We start from the raw sequence: 27,684 nt of genomic DNA on the forward strand, positions 1-27,684 counted from the left end.
ATCAGAAAGGAACTCCCACATCAATACTTCAGACCAGCAAACTCCCAAAACTTCTGCTTTTACAGAGATGCTCGAAATGCTGATGATCAATTATTCAAGTGTGTTTGATTAACCACTATTTACCTTTTTAATTCTTGTGGAAGCACATGAGAGTACCTTCCTTATGTTTTTAAATACTGCTTCAACATTTTTTTATTTAAGTTTCCGTGAAATTAGAGACGGTGTAATATGTTATGTGCTGTTGTTAATCTGAGGTTGTAGTTATCTAATTTTATGACCTGATAAGAACCAGATAAACTTTTAATATAATACCATGACTATGTATGTGCTTGGCAATGAGGGAAATAAGACGTTATTACATTGTAAATAGCCCGTGCTTTTTCTCACCCTGCTGCCTCCGAAGCTCTCTTTTTGCCTTCTTCTTCTCCTCTTTCTTAATTTCTTTCTTTTCCTTCTTCAGGTCCTTCAGAGCTGTCTTAGAGCTGGTGATCCAAGCGTTGTAAGCCAACTGGGACATCAAACACACAGGTCAACATGTACACTAAGCAGCATAAATGATTCTAATTTTTTTTTCTTTCAAGGAAAACTACTATAATACAGTTGATAAAAACCAAATACTGTGGCTGTCACCTGGAAAGCTGATTTCTTCTTTGGTGGTTCCTCCTCCTCTTTCGTCTCTGGAACTTCTTCCTCCTCTTCTTCACTTTCACTCTCAAACAGATGGTAGCCGCAATTGTTTTCCACTGTTTTAAACAGAGCAGAGTCAAAACCTTGTCAACATGTACACTGCTGAGCCTCTGATCAAGGCATCTCATTCAAAGCTGCCCCACTGCAGCAGGTCAGCTACCAGAGAAATGCAAATGTATTTACTGTTAGCGTTTTATAAAACAACTCAGATTGACACCATCTTTCTGACGGGAGGAGTGATATAAGACATGAAAGAAAATTATCAATCGAATGTTGGGACATTGTTTTTTGCCACTCATTGTGTCATGTTGCTGCTCACCTCCTGGCTGAGAGACCCAAGGCTTCCACCATTTTCCGGCATCTCTCTGTGCTTTCTCATCATCAGCTGGAAAATAACAGTTCACTTTGGTTATGTATTGCTGCTATTTGCTGAGTTCCTTCCTCTGAGGGAATGGGAGATACCATAAAGTCAATATAGATTATTTTATTGTTTATAGATTGTAGCGAAAACTACCTTATTAAATTTCAGAGAACCCCTTTGTCACTACAGAAAAATCACGGAGATGCATTTAAAATATCAATACTAAAGAGCCAAAGGTTGATATTTAGGACACATTAATAGCATTTCAAACATTTAAAAACTTCAGCACATTTGGTGACATGGCCACAATAAATCAGTGAAACTGAGATTAGTCAACCCCGTGACTAAGCATTGAGATTGAGCATTTTGGTTTTCAGCACTGGAAATGCATGATCTTGGTTTAGCAAGACAGAAAAATATACTCAGAAAGTTTTAAAGCATGCATTTGAATTCAGTTCAAATAAAACAGCTAAAAGAAGAAAAAAGAAAACATTACTATTGCTTCACTTACTTCACACTAACATTTTAAAACTTAAAATTATGAACTTTGTGAGAAACTTGTGGTTTCAGAAACGTGGTCAGCAGAAATGTAAATATAACAGTAGAGTTTGTCTTTAAAACGTTTGTTTATATAAGCAGAACTGCAGAAACAGAAAAGGTAGATAAGCTTGTGTTACCTTGTGCTACCAGCTCCTGATCTGCAGGAAGTTCTGCATTGTCTGCCTCTGCAGGTCGACTCTTCTGTTTAGATTTAATCTTCTCCATCCTACAGGAAGAGGGTTGAAAGGTTGATTACTCTCCATGTTTACTCTTTCAAGAAGATAAATGGGAGATAGAGAGGGGGGAAATATGCTGGTCATCACCATAAACTGAATCCATTAATTGATTTATTCACTGTCTTACTGTCTCTTCAGCGTCTCAACAGATTTCTTCTCCATCTCCAGTCTGGCTGCTACCAGTTTTTTCACTTTGGCTTCAAACAGCTCAGCACCCCTTAGAGACACACACAGAAATTAACATAAATTTAACTGGCACCATGCGTAATTTCCAAGCTGTTTGTTTCTGTTGACAGTTTTTAACTGTCTTGCTGTTTTTTCCAGTTTAATTTGTGGCTTTAGGGATTATTTGTCTTTTTACCGTCACAATGTCTGCAGTACCATTACAAAATTATCTGTTTTGTGTAAACCACCAACAAGAAGAAACAGAGAGAAATAACATAAGAAAAATGCCTATTGCATTTCAAGCCACCCGTATTAGAACATCAGTTTACAAATAGCTAAATTATATCGCTGGTGCAGCTATCATCAAGATGCACAGAAAAAAGACCGATTTGGTTCTATACATAAGAAAAAAGGTAAGTGATAATTTTTTCTTCATTACTGGCATTACCTGGAGAGTTTTTTAGTTATTTAACAGCAGATCAGCTGAACATTTGGAAACATCAACATTATTTCTAAAGTTTGTAAAAGCTCATTTAAATTTTGCCAAACAATAGAGTGAAGCGCAGACCTTGAGGCCAATGTCTTAGAGGACTTGAGATCAGACACCACGTAAAGGAAGTAGTAGCTGAGGAAGACCCTCCTTTGTGCAAGGAGGACGGTGAAACAGATAGCATCCCAGACGATGCCGGCCTCGCCCTCTGGCAGCTCGCACTCATCGTTAGGCTCCGCTGAGACACACAAAAGGAGAGAAGAAATAAAATACTGTAACTTTGGCAAAAACTGTCAGATGCTTAGTAAAGTCTTTGTCAACTTTTTTCTGCAGCCCTCAAAGAACAAACTTAGCTTACTTATGATCTGTCAATGGAAACTTTACACACATGGAAGATCACCTCAAATAGTTGTTTACCAAAATCTGTTTGCTAAAACAAAAAGCATCTAGGAAAGAAAGTTTAAAGCATGTTGTGTTTGAACATATCTGTTAAATAAAACATTCAGTCTGAATGAGAGACCAACCAGATTAAAAAAAGAATGACCTACTGTTCATTATGTCGCTAAAGAAACAAAATTAGGCATTATACTCGAATAAAGTTTAATGAAGAATAAAAGTTTTTGTTTTTCTTCCTCACATGGCTTTTATCATGCTATGTTTCTGAGTGCCATATAAAGAAGTATGAGAAACATAATTTCTTATCCTGAAAAATCAAAAAGCTTAGGTCTTTTTTTTATAAATTATATAAATATTAATTCATAGATGTACAAATGTTTGAATCATTTTCATGAACCAGAAGGAGCACAAAGTTGATAATGATGGTCACACAACCAGGGTCACCACTACCATATTTTCTGTTGTACCTAATTATAGTTTATATAGTTCATAGACCTATGACACTCAATTAAATTGGAACATAAACAGTGGAAAAATCACATTTTTAGATGTTGCTATTTGAAAAATGTATGTCTCTATCAATTCTTCTTTTTTTCACTGGACACTCTGTGTCCACACAAGTTGGTGTTATTGTTACAGACACTCACGGACGTCGTAGCCTTTGATTGTGCAGAACATGCTGAAGGCTTGAATTAACCAGCAGCTGTTCTTCAACAGGCTGTCCAGATAGGCACAAGAGCCAAGCTGAAGGAAAGGCAGAAAAAGAGCATGATTCTCACAGTCTGCTGAAAAAGCCTTAAGATAAACAGATAAACATGTTGAACCTCTCTGCTGTACGGTCACTTACAGACAGTAGGTTCTTCATGGCAATCACAAAACTGGTGTAGCCGATGAGCCAATCCCAGAGTCGCAGGATGTATTTGACAGGCTGCATCAACACGCTGCCGCCAAATAGCATGAAGTAGAAACAGGCCACCAGGTAGCCGAGGCAGAAGATGTTTATCCGTGTGGTGCCAGTGATGAAGATGAGACAGAGCACCAGCCAGAAGAAATAGCTGAAAACAAACACCTTCACCATGTCGAGGTAGCACCTGATGACATAAGCGAGACAGACATCTTCCCGTTGATAAAGAGCTAAAGAGCATGTTAGGTTAGGGTCATTCTAAAAATGGCTGTAGGTGTGAGTGTGCACAGTTTTGTTTCTCCCTCTGGTGAACTGCTGATCTGTGCCAGGTGTACCTTCAGCCTTCTGTGCCTCTTCACCAGTTAAAGTAGGTTTGGCTAATGGATGGATGGATATTCTATTGATAGCAAGATAGTAAATTTGATGAAGACTCCCAGTAAAGCAAGCGAAATAAAGCTCATAAACAAATGCTGATGGAAATGGGAGTGGTCCATGAGTGCTTATCTTGCAGTTTCAGTTAGTCAGAACAGCTTTCAGGAGTTTGACAACACACATAAATTAGTAATCTAGCTCAAACCTTTAATGCTCCTGAAATGACCACAAAGCAGCATTATGGTCTCCCAATTCTCCACCTGCAGTATAACTTACAGAGCAGGAAGCTGTTTGAGGAGATTAACAAAGTGCTGCGATACACAGTTCAGGCTGTTTCCCGCTCTGATCAAGACTCTACAAATTAGACTTCAAGGGTGAGTTACGTTTAAAATTACAGATCTTTTTTCAATGAAATATATGTTCAAGACAAGACTTGAACTACACAAATCTAATATAGCTGGTAAAGATGTGTTAGATGTCATATTTTTTTTTAAAAAAAGAATAAAACAACAATGAAGGCATCACTGTAAACAAGCGGTAGGTATTCTGTTTTGAGATGATAAAGCAACAGACTGTAACAAAGTATTTCTTAATAAGCAAAAAGACAAAAAAAGAGCTGATATTTAATGATAACTTATTCTAATCAAAGAGGATTCAAAACATTTAAGCTTACTAACCTCAATTAAAACAAAGGGCACATTAAAGTTAAAGCAATCAAAGCTTCAAAGTGCATAAAGCTTTTTCAAAAATAACAAAGAAAACATTGTCAGTGACAATGAGGATAATCAAAGGAAACCGCAATGAAAAATAAACTGTACCTCCTAAAGCTGAAATTTTCGTTCAAGAGGAACCTGTCCAAGGTTGTTTAGCAGTGTGTAATATCGACACTCCTCTGCAGAGCGCTGAAAGCGCCAACATCAGTTCCAATAGTTTTCAGCTAAATCCATAATTACTATCATATCCAAGTGTAAAATATTTCTGGAATGACACAGATCACCAACAATAAGATGTACCCTTTTTAAAATGATCAGTGAGTGATTTGAAAGTATGTTCACAGTCCACTCATTCAATTTCAGAACCAAAGACACCACATATGTTGCTATCCATAAATTATGTTCTAAATCATTTTGGACAGAATTCCCTGGAGGTAAAATTTTAATTAGTAAAACCTCATATTAAGAGTATCATTTAATAGGTTAGAAACAAAGATCTGGATAAGTTGAGGTTCTGCCTTGCACCAAATAGAATAAATAGGCCTTTGTTTTATCATCTGTTACCCAGAAATGTAAGTAATGGGTAAGGAACTAATACACAGAGTTTAAAGATACTCTTTATTTATAATAAAACATAGAAGATGACAAAAAATAAATATAAAAATGCTATAGTTTGATATTTCTGACCTGCAGTGAAGGAAGTTGTCAACAGGTATGAACTGGTTGAAAGAGCAAGGATCCAAACTACGGCTGATCTCAACGTTGTCGCCAGCAAGCAGTCGCACCGCTGCTCGGTTCTCCTCCACAAACACCTGCCACTGCAGAGATGAGCAGAGCAGAAGGAGGTGGTCGTCTGCAGAGAGAGGGATAGACATTGGTCAGAAGAAGAGCACTGGACATGAAGAACAAAAGATAAAAGAAGCAAAGGAAGGAAAAGGGCGATAAACTTACAGAAAATGAAGGATGGATTGGGTCTCATAGCAAAGTCAGGCATGTAGAACCACTTAATAACATTAGAGGTCAAAGGCTGAGCTGCAGTTCTCCAGGGATAGTCTTCCAAATAAATATAACAAGGAGAATAACACAGAATTACAGTTTTAAACTTTGAAATTCATATTTTCTATGTCAGAAAACATCCCATTGTTTGTTTTCTGACATAATGTATATTTGATCAACTAAAAAAACAAGTGGATGCAAAGTTTAATCTATCTCTTCTTTCTTTGAATTTATTTTTTTTTTTTCATTCACTGTATAGTTTTTAATTTGTCTTGGAAAAATTCTTATGGATGTGTAAAACCCTGTCAGTAGTTGCTATACAAAATTTCATACCAACACAGAAAGCAGGAGGGATGCCGATGCAGAGCAGGTACTGAAACACCATGAGCCCAGCTGTGAAGCAGCAGTATTTAGGCCACACCTCCCCAATAGCCTTCCTGCGACGCCGAAGCAGGACTACCATTAAGACACAGGAATGGAGAAAGGCGTAGAAATCCATCCTCTGACCAATTACATTCACCGCCACAATTAAACTGATCTGTGTGTACATATGAACGAGTCAGATGTGTAGAGAGACATCATCAAATGTAGACATGTACACTTTAGTCCTTGGAAAAGTACCTCAAGTCCAAATTTGTAGAAACCGAAGTTTATGAAGTATTTGATGCAGGGCATGATGCCGTGATCAAGGTGCTGCCTGGTGATGCCCTGGAAGATGATGCTGAAGGGTGGAGGCTTCAGGTCATTATGGAGACGGAAGTAGAGCTGGTGGCGATTGACGGTTGCCTCGAACAAAAGCAACCCCAGCACCATCAGATGGTTCTACAACACAGAAAGAGCATAACCACCAAACAGCTCACAGATTTTGTTTCAGGATATTCAGAAACATAATGTATGCTTACATAATGAAGCAAAATAATGAAGTTATCTTTATCAAGTTAACGGCAGTATATTTTTGAGCATTAATCATTATTTCACTCTACTATCTCAACAGTATTTTGAGAGTAAATCCAGTTGAATTTTTTGATAAATCTGTGTGTCTATAAAATTAGAACAAGTTCAAGGATCATGGAGATCCTCAGCCTGCTGCTACATCTGTTTCATATCGGAGTCTATGTTAGAGCCTATAAATCAGTTGCATCATCGCACCCTTAGACAGGGGAGGATCCTGCCTTCACACTTGAGTAGTGCTCCACACCAGTAGACGGGGTCAACAGGCTCAATATAGAGAATAGACCTCCTGAGCAGCTCCATCATGTTTCCCTTCAGCTCACCTCCATCATCCAGCCCCGAGCTGTTGGAGGGTAGCAAACCCTGAAATAACAAAACAAATTATTATCGATCATTTTTTCAATTTAATCATGTTCTTGCATACCAGTCAGCATATACACACAAATACACAGCGAGTCAAACTCACAGCGGTGCAGTTGGAGGAGTAGTCAAGAGGTTTGATGACTTTGAGCTGGTAAAACATCTTGCACACAACCATGACACAGGCCCACACAGCAGAGATGTTAGATGCCAAAGGCCGTAACCGGGGGAACGGGAGTGCAAACACCCAGAGAACCAGAAAAAGGAAGTTCATCAGCGAAACCTGTGAAAATGGAAACAAGTTTTTTTTTTCTGTTTAACACTAAATTGTCGGTCTGTGTTGTGTGAATTGATGAGTCCTAAGGTTTGTACTAGCAGTGTGTACTTAAAGATTGTCATGATGATCCAATGTCCCACCTCTTGTAGTGACACCCAGATAATACCAGTGGAAACAATTTTGAGGCTGTGGAGCTCCAGCAGTCTCCAGCACAGCTCCTGGAGTCTGTAAAGTCCAGACAGAGCCTGAGTGAGCAGCAGGCTTGCTCGGTCCACAATCACGATCCACTTGTCCTCACGACTACTTGGCAAAGTTTCTGAGAAGAAGATATGGCAATAAAAAGGTAGCAAAGGACATCACATACCATTACAAATTCATCACTGCAACAGCTTTAATACAGCTCAGACAGCAACTAATAGCTGCATAATTAAAGAGGAAATAACATGAAATTTTAATATTTATTTCCTCCAGAAACAACCATCAATAACAAACTTAACTACAAAGATTCTAAATTATTTGAAGAGACAGAATAAGGTTGTATGAGATCCATCATTTAATTGTCTTGTTGGTAGAGAGCCTGTCGATATTTAATGTTGTATCATTTAATTTTCCGACACACAACTGATCCAATAGAAGGTAACTGGAGACCCATTCTGGAACCTTGGCAGTAGTTACCTTCTCCTGGCATTTTCTCCTGCTCCTCAGCTCCAATCTCAGAGGGGGTTTGCAGTTCAATGCTGTCCAGAGTCTCCTGACTGTTGGTATTTCCCTTCTGCTCCTTCACAAGCCTGTCAGTCCAAATAAAGTATTTTTTTTAATTATCATTATTTTAAGGACCACATTACTCCTGTATTTCAGGATTCTGTTATTGTTTCAAGTGCAATTTTACTGAATTAAATTTATTTAGGTAGTTAAAGACAATTTACTTGTGGATTCTAGTTGACAGACTGCTCTAGAATGGCAAATTACATAAAAAATCAAGAACTGAGCAAGTAGCCCTACCTTTTTTGCAACTTCTCAATGTTTTCTTTAATTCTGGAAATGAAATAACAGCATTTCAGTGAATGGTACTAATATCATGGTTACAAAAATGGACAGAAATTCCAAAATCATCTAATTATTTCACATTAGATTACTGAAACAATAGAGAATACATATTCATCTATTTATATATTTATTCTTATACAATCACAGTGTTATTACCTAAAACCAAGCTCCTATCACACTCAAAGTACAAACAGCAATCGACCAAAATCCTCCTTTATTACCTGACTCCTGAAAAACAGATTGCTAGTATCTAGTATTTTGAAGAATAGTGGCCATCCTTTCTGATCTGCTCTTTAAAAAGTAATAGCACACTTCCCAGAGAAATAAACAATGAATCTTCAAGATAATGTTTTCAAAAACAATTTCATAAGGAACTGGACAGAAAGAGATGAGACATCTTAGTCTCTAAAAGACCTACAAACCTAATCAGCAAACAATCATCTGAAACCAAGCATGTACCTAATACCAAACTATAGAAACTATAACCTGAAAAACTAGCATTACATTGAGGATATCAAGAGAAACTGTACATATGATCACACCTTCAGACAAATTTCTTTCTCAGAACTCAACACAACACAGGTAGAGAATTTGGATAATAACACTGAAGAAAATACTATCATCACATCCAGATACAGGTCTTCGAGTTTAGATGGTTACCTTTGTTTTTCAATATGACTTCTGAAATCACCCATGATAACGCAAATTTTTTGACATGTGAATTCTGCTTTGATTGTACCAAATACAAAGCTCCAACTACTGATCTATACCATCAACAAATGAACAGTACAAACAAAACTTCAATTCAAAACTGGACCTTGCTTATTGATCACTTCTGACACATGAGTTGTTTTTACTTTACATACAAAGTGTTTGAAATTGTACTGGCCTTTTCTCTTTACCTCTGGATTGGAATTAACATAACAAACCATTAACATCTAGTATTACCACTGGACAAATGTCTAGGTCACCACGCAAGTTCCCATTATAACCAATAATATTCGCACATTTCATAGAATGACTGACCTCTACCAAAAAAATAAAAAGATTGACAGTGTTTCAGCAATATAGTAAATCCACATGAGTATCCTATCAGTCTGTATGCCAGCAACATCTTGTTATATCCAACAAATCCCACAAGCTCCACCACATCATCAGATTAACAGTTTTTGGAGAGGTTCCTGGCTTCTCCATTAACTGGTCTAAGATCAGAACCCTGGTTCTGAGCACTTTAATGCTGACGTTGGAGACTAGAGGTGGCTTGTTGAGTTTAAAGATAGTTAAAAAAAGATAGTGTCTCTGTTACATTTATGGCAGCTGCATATTGTTCTGATAAACTGACAGTAAGATGTACAAACAGTGGCACCAACTGACCAAAGTTATAATGACATAAAACACATGAAGTGTGAGCTTCATGGCTCCAGAGATTCTAACTGGTGTAAGCTGTTTTTGTGATTGGTCAACTGACCTTTTTATACCAGATGTTGAAGCACAGTTTCCCCATTACAGACAGTATAGCTGATAAAGCACACGTTTGATCAATGTCAGGACATTCTGAAGGTTATTACCATGTCATTAAAAAAACAAAAAACTGCTATGTTTTTCTGTGTTTATATGTGAGAAATTTCAATAATAATGATGAACATCAGATTTCAACTATGTCTTACTGTGTTTGACATGATTTCTGTATCTTTACATTCTCTGGCATGTAAAGACAGAATGGAGTCATGTAAGTTTAATTTGTTTAAGACTCAGTTTGGCAATGGTGAAAGAAATATTCAGCGTTTTCACAAAGGTCAAAGCACTAATACAACACTGTACAAATACTTCTTCTTTACACTCCTTTGAGATGTCATATCTATATGATTATATTTTGCATGTAATTGTAAATAATGTCAGGCATAATTGTAAATTATGCATTATGAATTGAATGTAGGCAGCGCTATAAAAGAAAGATTTTACTGAAGCGCATCCAATACACATAAAGTTGGAACTCATGAATATGTCGGCTAAGACTGTTAGACTGACCCCATCACAATATTTGCTTTGTTCAAACCTTTCTGTGTTCATAATCACCGAAAAGTAACAAATCCACACAAAAGTAGAACCCTGGAATTTGTGTATTTTAACATTAAAAATGACAATGATAAAAATAGATTTGAATTTGAAGCTTTACTTGTTAAAGAAAAACCAACACATTATCCATAAAACATTTTGTACAATATGTCATCAGCTCTTTATATATTTTGTTTGTCCAAATCTTAATTTAAATAGTAACAAGTTACTAAAGATGTATATTAATGTAGTGTAGTACAAAGAACTATATTTCCCAAAGAAAGATATAGAAGGGGATAAGTAAAGTAGACATATTTGAGTTTTATATTTCAATGTATTTCTTGAGTATACAACAAAACTGCAGTTTATCCATTTGTTTCACCTAAATTGACCATAAGATCTAGTTTTTTTGTGCTTTATATTCAAATTGTCTTCAGTGAGATGCTCCCCTATGTAAACTAGATGTATTACTGTAGCCATTTTATTAAATGACCCATACCTTCAAACACCTCTGAATTTACGTTCCAACAAAACCAAGTGATACATTCAAATTCAATTTCCCCAAATTAATAACTAACATCAAAGAAGACCTAGAAACTTGAAACAGCCGTCAAGAGTCTTTAATGGGTCACACTTCCATTATCTATTTGCACTTTGTCCTTTTAATCCCACCCTGGGCTGGTTTCCTTTCTAAATTCAACAGTTAATACATCTGATTGGAAAGGCAAAAGGCTCAGAATCAACCTAATACTGCTCCAAAAAGCCAAACATTATAACAGGCACTACCATTACCTCCTATCCCACCACATTCAGCATATCTGGCACTGGACAAACAACTTAAATCCTGCTTGGCTTAATGAACAAAGCGTTTGTAATGATCTCCCAGTTCAGCATATTGCATTCATGGATAAATCCCTTAAGACCCTCAGCTGCTTTAGATTTAATGCCATAAATACTGTAGCAAATTATATACTTAATCTCAAAGAGTCTCCTTTTCACCTCACTCTCATCCAGCATTTCCTGATGTTTAAAATCAATAAGGAGCCCATCAACTTCCCTGTATTGAAATGGAAACGATTAACCAGCCTGGGGCATCGCTTTACTGGCAGCTCTATCATAACTTTTGATCTCTCAAATAGACACATTACTTACCTCAACACTGTTTCTACCAGTACATACAACAAAGAAGAACATTCAAAACTTCTATGTATGCTTATTTAGCCCAGAAAATTACTACAACAGATTTATCAACTTATCTCTCATTATGACAATTCAGATTCAATTACAATAGTAAAATGGACATTAGATTTCAACACACATCTATCAGACATCAACTTGCAAACTCCAAAGCAAAATTTGGGCTTTTAAGTTAGCAACACCTGTACTTTCTGTCCAGCTGCACATGACAACCACTTTCTTGCACAACAGCATCCTGCTCTCCCCTCCACCTGTTTTCCAGATGGCCTCTTCACGCCCACAATCCCACAACGTCTTCAAGCTTTCATCATAATTGCATTAGCAGTGGTCAAGAAGAAAATATTGAACAGCTAGAAGCAGAAAATACTAAGAAACCACAGATCTGATGACAATCCAAACCAACTTTGGAAAAACGCACATCAACCCTACACTTACTAATAAAATGTGTGGCCATGATAACTTCAAATTTGTAGAAGAGAATGTAAGAGTGCTTTCATTTCCATGACACTTTCCTCAATGAAATGGTAATTTAATACTAAACCATGATGTTTTCTTAAACCTAACCAAATGTCTGAAAGTAACACTTGACAGTGAAACTAAGAAGCAAATGATTGAATAAAAGGGAGTGAAAAAATAGCTGTCCAAGGTTGGTTCACCTCTACCTGCTCTTTGACATTCTTATAAGGATTTTCTTGCGTGTTAATCAGTACTGTGTAATGACATTCGCAGCTTTTGCATGAGTGTTTGATGTTGCCACAGTCAGAGCTTAAGTTACCAACACAAAAGTCAGTACATCAGTTAAAATGCAGCTGCTGATCTGTTCCCTGTTACACAAAAGGAGCACCTAATGCGTTTAAAACTGATACCATGGGTTTATGACCAAGATTCAGTACGCTGTGTGATAAGATGGGAGCGAAAATGTGATGATTTTATGAGGAAAGCTCTTCTTGGTTCAACCTCAGATGTCAACAGGCAATAACTGAATTTATATGGCACACAGTAAATTGTGATAATATACAAACATGATGTTTACAAGATAACAAAATGCAGTGCTTACATATCAGATATCACACTGACTGCACTTCTTAGTTCTTCCATTCTGGATGTGGAAAAGGAGTGGGTTAGATAAACACATTTAGAAATTTTAAAAAGTGCAAACACATGACCTTAGAAGTTGCTTACAGTAACCACACCACATTCTCATTTTAAGCTGCACAAAAAAGGCATTTCCTTTTATCAGTAACTTTAGTTTACATGAAATAGGAAGTACAAAAACTATGGTATATGTCACCAAGTGAAGCTTTTCAAGGTGCTTTTGAATTTTGTCTTCGGTCTACTCAAACATCAGTAATCTTTCATGTACTTGCCACACTGTCATTATGTCAGTATCTTTAAGAGAGTGGGACACTTCCCAGCATCCCTGACTCACCTGGATACCTGTCGAACAGGTACATTGTCAAGGTCAGTAAGAGCCAGAAAGTCTGAGTTGAAGTAATGCAGCTGGAGGATACAAGCCAACAGGAATGCAGCAGGAAGCAGAATACGCGCAAACAGCTCCACAGTGCTGTACCTTTCCAAACCCAGGTCGCGAAGGCTAGGGAATCAGTCAGAAAAAACTCGTCTGTAATGAGGTTTTGATTAAATTAACAGATCCAAGATTCTTCTTGCTACATGCCAAAATGACTTGCCTAAAAAAGCAATCAAATGAGTTATCATTCACAAAATTAAGCCAGCAGAGACTCACCCTTCCTCTGACATGCCCATGATCTGTCTAAACAGTGCAGAGACACTTCTGAACTGGTACATGTAGATGACTATCAACACCACCATGGAGTAACCCACCACCACCGCCCAGAATTTCTTCAGAATCTGACGCCAAATGTCATAACGGATCTGATGGCACACAGAAGAGTTACAATTTTCTCTCCAGCTGAAGATACTGAAAAATATCGGCCTCAAGAAAATTTCAGAACTTACACTGCTATCCCATTCAATGTAATTTAATACACTGTTTTCACATTTAAGTGTTCGTGTATGGATTACTAAAAAAAAACATGACTTCCGGATATAAAATATGAAAAACACATCAGCTAAATTGCATCCTCAGCATCATCAATAACAGTGTTGCCTGTAACCCCTCATCCATGTGGTATGTAAAACACCAGGGGGCTGCTGATGCTGTCCAAACTGACAAATAATGTTGTCTCATGTCATCTCCGCAGCCATTAGGGCTTCCCGTAAGTGCCTACCATCTCTCTAAAAGGTCAGCAGAAACATAATAGGGGGAAGAAAAAACAGGGAAACAGCAGCAAAAAATGGCTCTGTGTGTAATTATTGGTCATAATCAATACTTTTAGTTGAAAAATAGTATTGATGAGGGGTCCACAGTCTGCTTGTATGCACGGTTCCAGGGCTTCTACCAGAGCGACACACAGTCTGAATATTTCATACTCAAACAATAGCTTAACGATTTATTGATGAGAATACAGGAGTAAACTCATGACCACATAAGATTAATCTAAATTTACAATGACTGCCGGTGATATACAACATTGTAACTGTGGAGGTGGATTTCCTTTCCATTTATTGACCCATGCCATTTAACGTTTATCAGAATTACTCATTCTTATCATTCATCTACTCTACTGCTTTTACAATAAAGAAATACAGGTATTAATGATAGTTTGTTTTCTTACCAATAATCACTCGTATTTTCACAATTTGTTAATTTGTTTTAATTAACAAATTTATCTATTTAAATTTAGTTAATTTGTTTTTTGTTTAGATGAGCAGACAAGAAAATGCATACGCATAGAAATCATTTTAAGAAATGTGGAAATATGTGTAATGTAGAGAACTTTAAAGTGGCTGAAATGCACTTATTGCAAGAGATTAAGGTGATCTATAAGTTACAGTTACACTGAAAACTTAAGTTTGATATCACTCGTCTTCATAACAAAGAAAATGTTGACAATCCAAATGATCAAATTCTACTAACCTGGTAGAGAACAACACAGAGGAGAAGGAGGACAATGTAGAGGATTTTGTAGACAACCACCTGAGTGAATGAAACGTGGTGAAATTAAATCAAATTATTTATCAAAGGCTGTTACTTTTCATAGGCTTGACCTGCGCAAAAACTGCCAAGGAACCCATCAAGATGTAGGACCATATATTAGTATGGTCCCACATTAGTAAAGTATTTCTTTTACATCTTTTCATCTTGAATGTCTACTTACTTAGCAACTTGGTATAAACTTAAAATAAGGCGGAAACAACATTAGAACATAAATATATAACTGCTTTCAGTGTTTAGTTAGTTTTTCACAGGATACCTTTCCAGAGAAGCTGACGACAAAGAACATGGAGTAGCAGAAGAGGATCCAGTATTTCACCAGCATCCCTTTTACACCTGAGATCAGCATCGCCACCAGAGGAGACGGTGGACTTTCCTCCGCTGACAGAGGAAAACGAATGAAGAAATACAGGAAATTGAGAGACATGAGTAAGGTAGAAAAGAAAGGATGGATAAAGAATAAATGAAAAGCAAAGAGAATATCTTTGGAGACGATTTTTACAAGCGCATAAATCATTTCACTCTGTCACAAAACTAAATGCTTTTTTCTGTTGCGTGAGTCGTAGTCTTGAGACAAGCAATCTGAAAATGAGTTACGTGGCATGACTTTGACTTCATCTAGAGATTCTTCCTTTGCGCTCTGCTCCTCCTGTCTCTCCTTCAGCTGCTGACGAAACATCATCCAAAAGTTGAAGCTGTAGAAGACCTGCAGCACAAGTGACATCATAAGAACAAAACTGGAGTTCACGGGCAGTTCCTACTTTAACTGTGGACATCAGCTGTGAAGGCATAAACAACCTGTCAATAGCTCTTATTGTACACAAGTATGTGAAAAAAATACTTTGATTAGAAGAAAGGTTCAAACTGAATTTACAGATCTCAACCTGTTGAATTAACAATCATGTTAAGAGCAAGTAAATTTCTACAAAAACATAAGCTGATAAACTGCTCTCAGCCCTATCTGTTTCAAAGGCCCTGAAAAATAAGATAATCAATCAGCCTTTTTCCTGTTTAGTAATAGCAAATGGAAATACAATCCCATTTAAAAAAATGTTGAAAATGCTCTCTAAAGTGTAAATTTTAAAAAAATTGCATCGACTCTGAAATAATGTAAATCTCTTCCTGAATGAAAAACAGTAACGAGAGGACAAATAAAATGCTGGAACTGAGAAATCATATTGTTATCGAAGAATAAAGTTAAGACAGGACCATAAAGGAAAGCAGGCAGAAAAAGGAGGGTCGTAATGCACAATGACAAGAGGATCATCAGTCTTGAATGGTGCCACTCAACTACTTGAGCTACCTGGCACCATCTTTTTTTCATCATGTGCCAAATGCTTTCAGTGGGTGAAAGGTCTGGACTGAAGGCAGGCCAGCTGGCATTAAGACTCTTTTACTGCAGAGACATACTATTGGAATGTCTGCAGAAAGTGTTTTTGCAATGTTTTGCTGAGATAAGCAAGACCTTCTCCGAAAAGCTGCTGTCTGGATGGCAGCATTTGTGCTCTGAGAAGCAGTGATATCCACTATAGAATCGTACCTGTTTTAATGCTGTGCTGCCTGATGACCTGAGGCCCACAGCCAGTCAGTGCTGCTTATCAGCCTTGACAGTTACCAGTGACCTGGCATTTCTCCAGATTCTCTGAAGGTGTGAGTCCCTTCTTGTCTTTACTTCTGTAAAATATTCCTTCTCTGAAATTCTCTTTTTATATCTAGTGACGGTGCTGAGCTGAAAAACTAAAAGTTTTTAACATCAACACAGCACCTTTTGTTCCTTATACGTCTCGCATTGCTCACCTTGGCTCCCAGGTGGACACAGGGCGCAGGGTGGTAGCTATTCAGGTCAAAGTCCACTATCACCGCCGGGGGCAGACCGGGGTAAAGCTCGGCTCGACTCAGACGCAGCCCGCTCAGGAAGCCTAGCACCACAAGAACGGTGCCATAGATGGCGAGGAAAGGGGCAGACATCATGGCATACCGCCGCCGGTCCCGCATCATCCAAATGATGCAGGACCATACAAGCAAGGCAAAAGTCAGCCAGTTGTTGTAGGTGATACTCCACACCTAGATGTAAATATACATGTATTTTAGGATATTAGTACATTATTGAGCCTGGACTGTTTTACTGTTTCTGAGATATTCACGGAATTTGTACCAGTCAAGGTGACAACGGTTAATGAATGGTTAAGTTAACCATAACTATTGGCTTAAAACATTTCTAAAATCTGCATTTATTTGATATTTGGTTATTTCAGTTAAATACAGTCATGAGTTGTTTTTGATTGCACAAAGAAAATGTATCTATGAAGTGACTAATATTAACATTTGATTTATTTATCAAAATTGTCTGGTTACTTCTCCTCAAATGTTGTGTTTTGCTTTTTGTTAAACTGTAAGTGATTTGGATTCTTCAGGGCTTTTCATTGTTATTCACACTGGGTTTGGGAAATATTCACTTTTCATTACTATCAGTGAACTGAAAAGATAAACAGTTCAGAATTATATGAATATTTAATAAGGATTGTAAGATACTTTTTTGAGTGCCATATTATCTGCACTGACCTCCTCAGCTTTCCACGTTACGTTGGCTGTAGCTCAGCTGGTCGAGCAGGTTGTTCTCTTATGAACATGAGTTATATGTAATTGCAGGGTTTCCACATCACCTTCACACGCCTCAGTTTACTATGTTAAAATGCTGAACTAAAGATTGATCCTAGTGGCAGGCCACTGCTTGCATGTCAGCTTTGTTGCCATAAATGTGTGCGAGTGGCTTTAACTACTTTAACAAAAAAAGCAGTATATGAGTTTTGTCTAATTAACCTATTGGACCACAAGAACCACTTTTCCTCTACTGTTGACTACTCTGGTTGCACTGGTTGCTTAACAAGTTGCCAGACAAAATCCAGACTTCTATTAATTAAAATTAGTTTATACTTAACCATCATGATGATAAGGGCACTGATGTAGCTGTGTTTCTGTAACAGCTGTCCAAAGATGACCAGGCCACTTGGGCCTGAGGGGGGAGGTGAGGTCTCTGTCCGACTCTTTGAGAGATCCTCACTCTTCACCCCTGTTTCTTCCTCACTTTCCGTCTCTAGAAAAAAAGAGAGAGATAAAGAAAGTGATTGAATTAAAGAAATACTATTTTTTTTTAAATAAGAAATCAAATATGTAAGAAATTAAATCTAAAAACCAAACACAGATCCACAATACCTAATGATTTTACAGCTTTTTAATGAGAACATTAACATAGTGTCAGGACACCACACATGTATCTGTGGCTGATATGTAACTATGTATTTCTTGAGATGTGATTACCCTGCGAAGGAGAGTCTTTGCCCTCATAATGTGGTGGAGGGTAACAGTTTGTGTAACCGGCCCCTTCTAACAGACATCCAAGGTTGTTGCTGTGGATGTTTTGCCAGGAACCTCCAGATATCAAAATCACTGGCTGAAGGAAGAGAGCACATTTCAAGGCAAAATTTTCATATCAAATACTGAGATATCTAAGTTTATGAAAATCTAATTCATTGAACTATAAACTACCGACCTCATCAGGTAGATAGGTTTCTTCATCTGTGCTGCTCAAAAGCTGAAAAAAGAGACATTTTGAGTTAATTGTATATTTTGAAAAACCAACATATAGAGCAGCGGGAAACAGAAGTAAACAGTCGTGTCAGTACAGTTAAATTACAAATGTTAAGCTGTGTTATCCAAAGCAACTACCGGTAAGTATAAATGCAAGATACCACATCTAACAAAAAACATTGCTATGATATTTTTGAAAAACATCGTTAGTGCTTAAACAGAAGGCAAATGGACTTCTTTTTTTATAATTTTTGGTCCTGTTGCCTTCTGTTTGAGCTAAGACATGCATACCTGAGAATCTACACCAACATTGAAGTAAAATATATTAGAACAATGTTTTAATTCCATGATTATGACTAAGATAAGAACTATTCATGCTTGTGGGTCACCTCTTGCTTATCTCCTGAGATGTAGATTACTCTGGAGAAGCTTGGAGGAGCCTCTGGACTTTCTAACAGACTCTCAGATTTGTCATCCTCAGCATTATCCTGCGAAGCACAGCTGCTATTAAAAGCCCATCAAGTAAGTTAATACAGTCTGAATACTGTCCATGGGTCTGCAGGGGCAGAATAGCATTTGAAGTAGTGGTAGAACTTGCACCTGCACTATTGGCACTCTGGAAGTGGCTGCAGTTGTGTAAACAGAGCGTGTGGAACCTGAAAATGTTCCTAATTCCTTGGAGAGTAAGGGCACATTGCAAAGCTATAAATATGTCTCTGAATAGTAAAATTTAATGTGGTGATTGTGCTAAGCAAACTCTTGGACTTCTGTCATATTGATGGTAACTTAACAGTGAAAGTTGGATGAGAGATTGTAGCTTCATGGTGCAATAGTAGCATGGTATGTTCACATAAGTAACAATAACAATAATAATTTTGTTCTAGCCTGTATGTGCATAACTCTACTTAAAATGTCCCATGAAGCGCTAACTTAAGATACATCGACCACTGAACATAATTTCCCTCAACTGTCACTAACCTCTGTCATGTGGACCCATTTATGCAGCAGAGCCACCAGCGTGTAGTAAAGCAGCAGAAGAACCAAAGGGTTGATGAAGTCAGGCCAGCTGGCATGTGGGTGCAGACTAATAGTGTGTGGGTGTGAAATGCTGGTTCTGATCACTCCTGTCATGCCAAACAACCTGGGACGGAGTGCAGGATGAAGGTAGAAAGAGATAATCACAGCAGAGAGTACAGTAGAGAAAACTGGATCAAGAATAAAAAGTGATCTTATGAATTGTAAAACTTTTAGGAATGTGCAAAGGAGAGAAAAAGGACTGTTACTAACATGTCAAATATAAACACTTATTATCTCTGTCCTTGGCAAAAAAAAGTGCCCTTTACTCAGCTCCACATCGTATATCATTAATGATAGCATTTAAAAAACTCATTTCAGATAAATCATACCAAATTCACATATTAAACCAGAGAGGATTACTTGATTATCTTGATCATGAAGATGCACCTTTAATCAATATTTATCTTGAAATTCCATAATCATGAGAAAAATTGAGCTCTAAAAAATAAATTTTTGATTTTTTTTATCCCCTCTGTACCTGGCAAAGATATCATCTGGAGGTACAATCTGCTGGGGCAAGGGCAGCTGATAGAGGTAGAGAGCCAGCAAATGTCCTCCGCTGAAAAAGACCATCATCACACACATGGAGCTGAAAAGTAGCATACTGATGGAGCGGCTGAATATCCACCACCATACCAGCCCCAGAAACACCCCGAAGTACACTCCTGAGGTAAGCGATGGCAGTGTGATCCCTGCAGACATATACACACACAGTATGGCAAACCAAGAAAAAAAAAGATAAACTATACAAAATTTATGGACATTTTAAAGCTTCAGTACATCTGCATGCATATGATTTATGAGTTTTTGTTATGTACTCTACCTGCCAGCCCCAGCAGCAGAGTCACCACCACTTTCCCCGCGGTATTCATGATTGCTGACAGTAGCAGTCTCAGGCCCGCCGCAAACATTATCAGCTTCTGGACAAACTGTGGCGGGCCTGACTGAACTGGCACCGTAGTCTCATCTGAGCTGTCAAAAGATGAGCCCTCTAAGTCACTTCCTTCCTCTGATTCTGTTTCAGAGGTTTCCACATCCTGCAAGATCCACGAAACAATCAGAGTGAGATCACTGTGCGTTATTAACAAAACGTTAAGCTTCAGTAATGTGTGGTTACCTCAGGGTTTGAGGGCGAAATTCCATTTTCATGAAGGCTGACATGGGGTACAGGGCGTAGCAGTTTTTTGCACATCTGCAGTATGAACAGAGTAGAGGAGAAGAGGCCCACATCTGGAGCCAGGAGACGCACGATATTTCCAGCGTCAACTACACTGAATCTGGAAAAGAACATACATAAAAGTAGAATAGGTTTCAGCTCCACTAATCCTCATTTTCACTAGAAGCTAACTCTGCTTGCTGTGGAACATATTATAGCAACAATTATCCACTCAAACTTTTGGAAGGACCAAGTTTGAATGATGCATTTGCAAAAAGTTTTTTATATAAATGAGAGAAACTTGAATCTTTTAGATATGACATTACTAACAGCTGATGTGAAATTATAAAGGCCAAGTGTGCTCTCTTACCTAACAATGCCCAAATGGTAGAGGACATGCTCCCAGATGCCACTAACTGTTAAAAGGAAATTAATGGTAGTCAAGCAAAAAACTGCTTTTTCTTCTTAGACAGTCATATTTTTCATGCTACAAATATTTGTTTGTTCTATTTCACAGAGAAACAATATTTTTGTTGCATTTGAGTTCTGCTCTGAATAGTTTTTACCATGTGGAGGGATGTACGTGAAAGGGATCTGCATGAAGCACTGCAGCATCAGGAAGGTCACGCTGGTGTAGATGATCAGCCGCAGGAACTGACCGGTTCTACCTTAAGAGAGCAGCAAGCAGGAAAAAGTAGAGTCAAAATGAACACACAAAATTGTTTCACTGATAGATTTAGGACAAGTTATACATATGGCTGTTACAGTAAGCCAGAGTTTGTTGTTCCTTCACAGAAATGAACACATAGCATTTGAATTTTTTAACTTAAGATACTTTTTTTTCTGAGTTGCAGCAGATTTTCACAATTTAAAATTCCATGTTTGATTGAATAAGCAAGCACGTCAGGCATTTAAGAGGCTCCAGTGAAATTTGCTGTAAAAAACAAACCTTTCATGTTTCATCTTCTCAGCTCTCTGAGCTCCAATAGTACCTTGAAACACTTATACACAGTAACTGATGAGTTCTACATGTATCTCCAAGACATTGTACAAGCACATTATTTAGACTCTTTTGAAGTTTAACTTGGACTGATTTTGTCTCAGCATTTCTCAGTTGCTAGTTGCTAATGTGTAATGCAAAATTTTCACTTCAACGGATCAACGATCAGAATCAGCTGTCGGTGGCTTCGATTTACCTGTTAATCTAACTGACACGTGGAAACTATTCAAGTTTCCTAAAACTTTTACCGTAACCGATACTTTAACTTTATTATATTACAAAAATGGGTAGATGTGCAAATAATTTGGTTAGAAATTCAAATAAATGAACCATTACATGTCTAGAGTTTCACTCCTGTAATCAAAATGTTGAAGACAGCATTAACAGCTGATGTGGCTCAACATTAGCTGAGCCAGCAAATGTGTTGTTGATGTTCAACATTTTTACTAAAAGCATTGTTTCACTTAATCCCCTCTGCTTCCCAAGAAGGAAGTTACAGAGTCACATGTACAGACTCCTAAGTGTAGGTGGCTGCACAAAAACACACTTTGCACTCACACAAGATGACCACACACTTCATCACTTAGTCCAAAGAGAGCAGGATCATTTTAGGGATATGAAAATAACCGATCTGTGATGCTGAAAGGCACACAGTTTTTAAATGGAGGAGTGAGGAATATAGAGAAAGAAGAAATCCTGTCAGAACGCTGACATCACATCTTTTAATTCCTTGCTGTAATTACCAGGCTATGCATAATTGATTTGATCATTCCAACCGCTTCCCTTTTACAAAGTACTTTGAGGGAGGGGTACTGATACCTTAATTCATGAGAATGAAGTGATCAATACAGAGAAGGTACACACACACTCGCTATAGACATTTATTGTTCTACCTTTTATATCTGTGCTTTACTACATCAGTCTTAACAACTTTAAAGTTCACTGTAATCATTTCTGTATTATCGCAAAGTAATAAACGGGAAGATTGATAATATACAAGTGTATGTTGTTGTGTTTGTACATGGGTTGCATACACAGACACTGCATCTCATATTAAACAGTGACAGATCTTTAAACAAAATCTAACATTAAAAAAAGGCAGCTTAAGAAAACACGAAATACATATGTGGTAATTGTATTAAGGCAAAAATGTCTCCTGCTACTGGACCTGTGTGAAAAAGTATTGGCCCCTTTGGATGAAACACCCATATCTTTAACTACCAGCCATGTTGAATCAGATCATATCTTAAATTAATCATTTCCATAGCCATTAATGTGGCTAATAGGTCTTCCCAGTAGCACCCCATGCCAAATCAGAAGAAACTCCGGAGCAGATGACCAAGAAGGTGATTGAAATACCTAAATCTGGTGTGTTTAGAGTATTATCTCCAAGGCTCTGAGGGTCACCAGATCCACTGTGAGAGACATTAAAAACACATCAAGGAGATATCTTGCACAGAATACCCTCAGAAACACTTAACATACTTAATTTTGATCATACTCCCTACTAAAGACTTGAGAAGTTTGTGAACCTTAAACCTACGAGCTTCTGACTCGTTCAGAAGTACACTAACCTTTGTTAAGCACATTCCGGGGCCTGAAAATGCCCGAGAGTACCCAGAGGTTCAGAAACTGCAGGTCACAACTTTGATTTCCTGCCTGGCACCACACTGTTTTACAATACCACACTATGCACCAGCAATAAGAAATAAAGAAAATGAAAGAGACAGTCGCCATTACATATAAAGTTGGGGGGAAGGGCTGTTGTCATTCGAAATAAAGAGAAATTAAGTGTACAAGCAAGAAATGTGAGCAGAATAAACATCAGATTAGATTTAGAGAAAGCTCAGAGGGAGAAAAAAATAGGATGACAAACAGATGGAGAATTTGCTTCATTGATGCTATTAGGAAGTAATAACTGGTTCTCTGCTGTGTTTACTTTGCGTAGCTCTGTTGGTGTAGTTGCCGACATGTTGGTTTAGATTCATGAAAAGAATACGATCATTTCTCCTTCTGCTCTGTGTAGGCTGTAAATCAGAGAAAATTCAAGCTGTGGTTGACTCCTATAATAAAATGTATCAAACGTTTATGTACTCCAGACATTTACTTGAATGAATGAAAAACACACAACATTACAACAGCAGTGTGATCATCTATGTTATATTAATTATAATAAATTGAAAAGTAAGTTACAACCTTCTCATTTCTATGATCTGTCTCACTTAGCCTCCTCTGTCCCGACTTGCTTGCAAATCAGTTTTTCTCATGTAAAAATGTTGGTCGGTTTAAGCTAATTTAACCCCAAAATCTTTTTGCAGCCTTTTAAAATGTTCTCTGCTATCTTGCAGTACATGGCACTGTAATATGATGCACATTATGTGGCATGCTATCAATTTCACACAAATGCCACATTCACAACTTTCAAAAATAGAAATCAGAAAAAGGAAACTATATCACAGAAAAACTAGAACATTTTGGGGTTTTTTTTGTTTTGTACTTCACATACATTATAACACATAGATATGAAATATAAATGTGCAGTTTTATTCTCATTCAGTCCTGTAACATTACACTTCATTTTCTCTTGACATGTTTGGAAGTTTCTTGAGGTGTGTTTTTCTGTGTTGTTGTTGTTACTTTTTGTCAATCTCTGAAGCTTGACAATGAATTTATGTCCATAGTTGTGCATGTACAGGGTTTGCACAGTTTTGTTGTCACGACAGTGGCATTACATCCCTCAACTGTAGGGGGAACTGAGGAACAAAAAATTCAAATTCTGTTGTGATGCTTTAAAGCATTTGGTTTATGCTGCCCAAGAGTTGCAAATTAGTTTGAATCTCTGTACCAAAATTAAATGTAAAGGGGATTTCATTTGATTTAATATGTTTATATAGTGAAAGAACATCAATGATTGTCAAGTGTCTTATTTAGATGACAATTAAGTTTACATTAAGACTATTCCACTTAGTCACTGGTTCTGAAAAAAGACATGTAAAATCATGAATATACCAATAGTCTGCAAAGCCCCTCTCACCTCTCAGGGTGACCAAGCTGGGATTCGGCAGCAGCGGCAAGGTGACCAAAAACACAAAGTACACCACTGACAGGCCATTGTAGCGGAATGTAGAAGCTGAGGTACAGAAGAAAACACAAAGTGTTAATCAGAAATAGTCCGAATTTATTCATTTGACCATTAAATACTGGCTGTTAGAAGATTTTTATCTTTTATTTTTGTCATGAAAATGGAAACTGAACATTAGAATTCTAACCTGTGTTGGGTGTAACCTATTTATTTATTCATTTTAGATGTAAGTTTATCCAAAGTACCTGTTTAATAAGACATAAGTATTGTTACAAATTAATAAAGAACATAGTGTCCGTAGAATGTATTAAAATGCACAGTACTGACAAAAAAGTGTTAATATAGTATAATTAAGTGTTAGAATAGTATTAATTACATTAACCATGTGGGTGATGGAGCTTTGTTAACATTGTCAAATAGTTTAAGTCAACACTTTGTTACTTCCAAATCCTTAGAGATCATGTTTCGCGTGCCAAAAGGAAAATTGTGTGAACTCTTGGCTACAAGAAAACATCATACTGTATGGTGAACAGCAGATAATAAAGTTAGATTGTACAATTATTCATCCAACATCATGACAGCAGTAACGTATGACAATCTTGTGTATCTAAAGATGTGAGAATATTTGTAAGAATCGGTATCTCTCAAAAGATCATCAACAACTGTGATTAAAGGGAACCGGGGGAACTAATCAATTAAAAAGAGTTTAAGCATCACCTAAAATAAACTGCAGTCCATAATGGCACGAGACGGGGCTAAAGTTAAAGTTACACAGAGAGCATAACTATTTAAATCACGCTGATAAATTTACTGTTTGTATGCAGTCAGCCTGGTCTGTATCTCTCTCAATGGAAGACAATTACTTCTTGGCTGAATAAATTACTGTGCAGCTAAATTCTTGCTCTATGCCACAGTAAGCACAAACCCTGATGTATAACAGTTTCTGAATAACTGTCTTGAATGTGTTCCTACAAAGTGGTGTTATCATTTAAATCTCAACTCAAAGAGACAGTCAGCTCTGAAACAGCTTTAACAAGAAAAACACATCATCACAGTAAGGCTATATTTCTATCAGCAAAAATCAGTAAAATAATTATAGACTCACCCGTTAGCAGGAGCAGTGGTAGTAATAAGTTATAGAGCATCCCGACCACGAGGTCGCCCGCCATGTCCCTTTCTGTGTGTCAGAGACACCTCCACAGCTCCTTTAGGCACCGTCACTTATTAGATAAAAGTCTTTGAAATGTGGAGGGAAAATTCACCCTGCTCACACATTTTGAAGGAGAAATTTAAATAAACCTTTGTCAAAGCATCCTTCAAAACAGCAGTAAAACTCCAACACACTCGAACAGTCTCGAGACAGAAATGTCAGTCCAGTATAGACGCTGTGATGAAAGTCAGAGCAGTGAGGAAAATCATGATCCTAAATTGTGTGTTGTGTAGATGGTGACTCCCTTTGCTCATTGCTTGTGTCTCTGTCACACCCTCCCTTCCCTCCCTTACCTCACTCTCTGCTTATCTCAGATTTAACGCGCTCTTACCCGGCATCTCTGATACTGTGCTCATATAGCACTAATCTCACAGAGGACAACAGCTGCTGTTATTATTCTGCCGGAAAACATGTCTCCACCATCAATAAAGGCAACAATTCTTTTTAACACAAAATGACTGTGATTGTAATAAAAAGAAAAAAAGAAAAGGCTTTTTGTAGTGTATTTTCCTTCATGGGCATGCTGTATCTCTGCCCTCATTTGTGTGTTTTGATTCAGTTCCTGTCTCTCTGAAACATCTCTGTGATACTCACACACCACTGTGTTTGTTTCCTTATAGCCACATCAGGCTGGCTCATCATATTTGCACTGTTAGGTGAAGGGAAGTGTATCTAATATTCATGGCAGTGAGGCCATTAAAGAGCTGGTGTGACTACAGAGGAATGATCAATGCAAAGACTGAGACAAACAACAACATTAACTTTATGCCAATGTACAGTAAGAGACAGATTTTAAAAAATCCATCCTAATGTTACATTATGTGAAAAATATAAATCTGTTAAAATAGCATCTTTGAGTGTGTTTGTGTATGTGTGTGTAAATGCTGTAAAAATATTAGGAAAAGGAAGCATTGCAAGTCTTGATAAGTCTATAAAAAGTACCACAGATTTGAAGAAGTAAAAGCCATTTCAAACAGAGATTTTGTGTCAAATATACTATAAAGTTGATTTGAATTACTGTAAAATGATGGATTAGGATGTTTTTATTATTACTTAAATGTTTACATTACAGAGTGATTGAGAAGGGTTGGTGTGAATTAGAAGAAAGAAATGCCAGAAATACCTGCTGGTTAAGATATAAAAAGAAACAAAAAATCATTTAGAACATAAAATAAGGCATTTGTTTGGAATTATATAGGACCTCATATTGTTTGGAAATCTTTAAAATGTCGTTGTTCTGAGTTTTTGGGAGTGACAAAAACTTTATCACGTAAAAGTGACAGCACTACTATTTGTCAGGCTCTCTGCATCCTTTGCTTCAATTTAAATCCCGTTGTACTCAGTACTTTTAAAATAACATGAAAAAAAACTTCAGTGATCATATTTTTGACTCAAAAAAGTTTTAATTCAAACTCATACTAAGAAATCTTTGGCAAAGTGGCAAAATATATGAATATTTATAATTTCCTACATACATTTGTAAGGATAATTCAAAACTAATGGTACTAATTATGATTTGGCTGATGGCTGATAGCCAATGCTGAATGTTTTTGTAATGTATATTAATTGTATTACTAATTAAATATGCATTGTAAAAATATAACTGAACGGTTTTCAAATGTTTCAGCCTTTCATCACACTCTGAATCTGCAGTTCTAAAATGCAGGTTATTATTATGCAGTCGTCTTACATGTGTTTGTGACACAGAGCAGGAAAAAATGCACTTTGGACTACTAATTCCAACCTGT

General features: G+C 37.2%; 2 protein-coding genes across 2 annotated transcripts in view; both read right to left on the bottom strand.

The window, feature by feature from the left end:
- The window catches only part of LOC140271604 (piezo-type mechanosensitive ion channel component 2), a 28,208-nt gene extending 11,387 nt beyond the window's left edge, over window positions 1-16,821 (bottom strand). The window contains exons 1-24 of the mRNA XM_072366874.1: window positions 16,621-16,821; window positions 15,421-15,529; window positions 15,083-15,204; window positions 14,746-14,805; window positions 13,492-13,640; window positions 13,177-13,341; window positions 12,805-12,846; window positions 8,451-8,483; window positions 8,124-8,236; window positions 7,589-7,764; window positions 7,278-7,454; window positions 7,010-7,174; window positions 6,482-6,682; window positions 6,194-6,398; window positions 5,816-5,917; window positions 5,552-5,717; window positions 3,723-3,966; window positions 3,523-3,619; window positions 2,558-2,717; window positions 1,952-2,041; window positions 1,726-1,814; window positions 1,007-1,072; window positions 631-743; window positions 388-508 (exon numbers count right to left, since the gene is read on the bottom strand). Coding sequence (XP_072222975.1) covers window positions 388-508; window positions 631-743; window positions 1,007-1,072; window positions 1,726-1,814; window positions 1,952-2,041; window positions 2,558-2,717; window positions 3,523-3,619; window positions 3,723-3,966; window positions 5,552-5,717; window positions 5,816-5,917; window positions 6,194-6,398; window positions 6,482-6,682; window positions 7,010-7,174; window positions 7,278-7,454; window positions 7,589-7,764; window positions 8,124-8,236; window positions 8,451-8,483; window positions 12,805-12,846; window positions 13,177-13,341; window positions 13,492-13,640; window positions 14,746-14,805; window positions 15,083-15,204; window positions 15,421-15,529; window positions 16,621-16,821 — 3,166 coding nt within the window. The remainder of the gene's footprint in view (window positions 1-387; window positions 509-630; window positions 744-1,006; window positions 1,073-1,725; window positions 1,815-1,951; window positions 2,042-2,557; window positions 2,718-3,522; window positions 3,620-3,722; window positions 3,967-5,551; window positions 5,718-5,815; window positions 5,918-6,193; window positions 6,399-6,481; window positions 6,683-7,009; window positions 7,175-7,277; window positions 7,455-7,588; window positions 7,765-8,123; window positions 8,237-8,450; window positions 8,484-12,804; window positions 12,847-13,176; window positions 13,342-13,491; window positions 13,641-14,745; window positions 14,806-15,082; window positions 15,205-15,420; window positions 15,530-16,620) is intronic.
- A 35-nt stretch (window positions 16,822-16,856) lies between these two features.
- On the bottom strand, window positions 16,857-25,895 carry LOC140271879 (piezo-type mechanosensitive ion channel component 2-like). Its single transcript, XM_072367187.1, has 11 exons — window positions 25,832-25,895; window positions 24,679-24,774; window positions 21,211-21,312; window positions 21,015-21,060; window positions 20,606-20,765; window positions 20,312-20,525; window positions 19,967-20,180; window positions 19,390-19,552; window positions 18,142-18,274; window positions 17,758-17,917; window positions 16,857-16,887 (listed from the first exon to the last, which is right to left on the bottom strand). Exons 1-11 carry the CDS (start codon window positions 25,893-25,895, stop codon window positions 16,857-16,859), a joined length of 1,383 nt encoding a protein of 460 aa, XP_072223288.1.
- Between the last annotated feature and the right edge of the window lie 1,789 nt (window positions 25,896-27,684).

This window comes from Leuresthes tenuis, unplaced genomic scaffold (assembly GCF_036924035.1).
Source record: "Leuresthes tenuis unplaced genomic scaffold, fLeuTen1.0.hap1 SCAF_16, whole genome shotgun sequence".
Classification (NCBI taxonomy): Eukaryota; Metazoa; Chordata; class Actinopteri; order Atheriniformes; family Atherinopsidae; genus Leuresthes; species Leuresthes tenuis.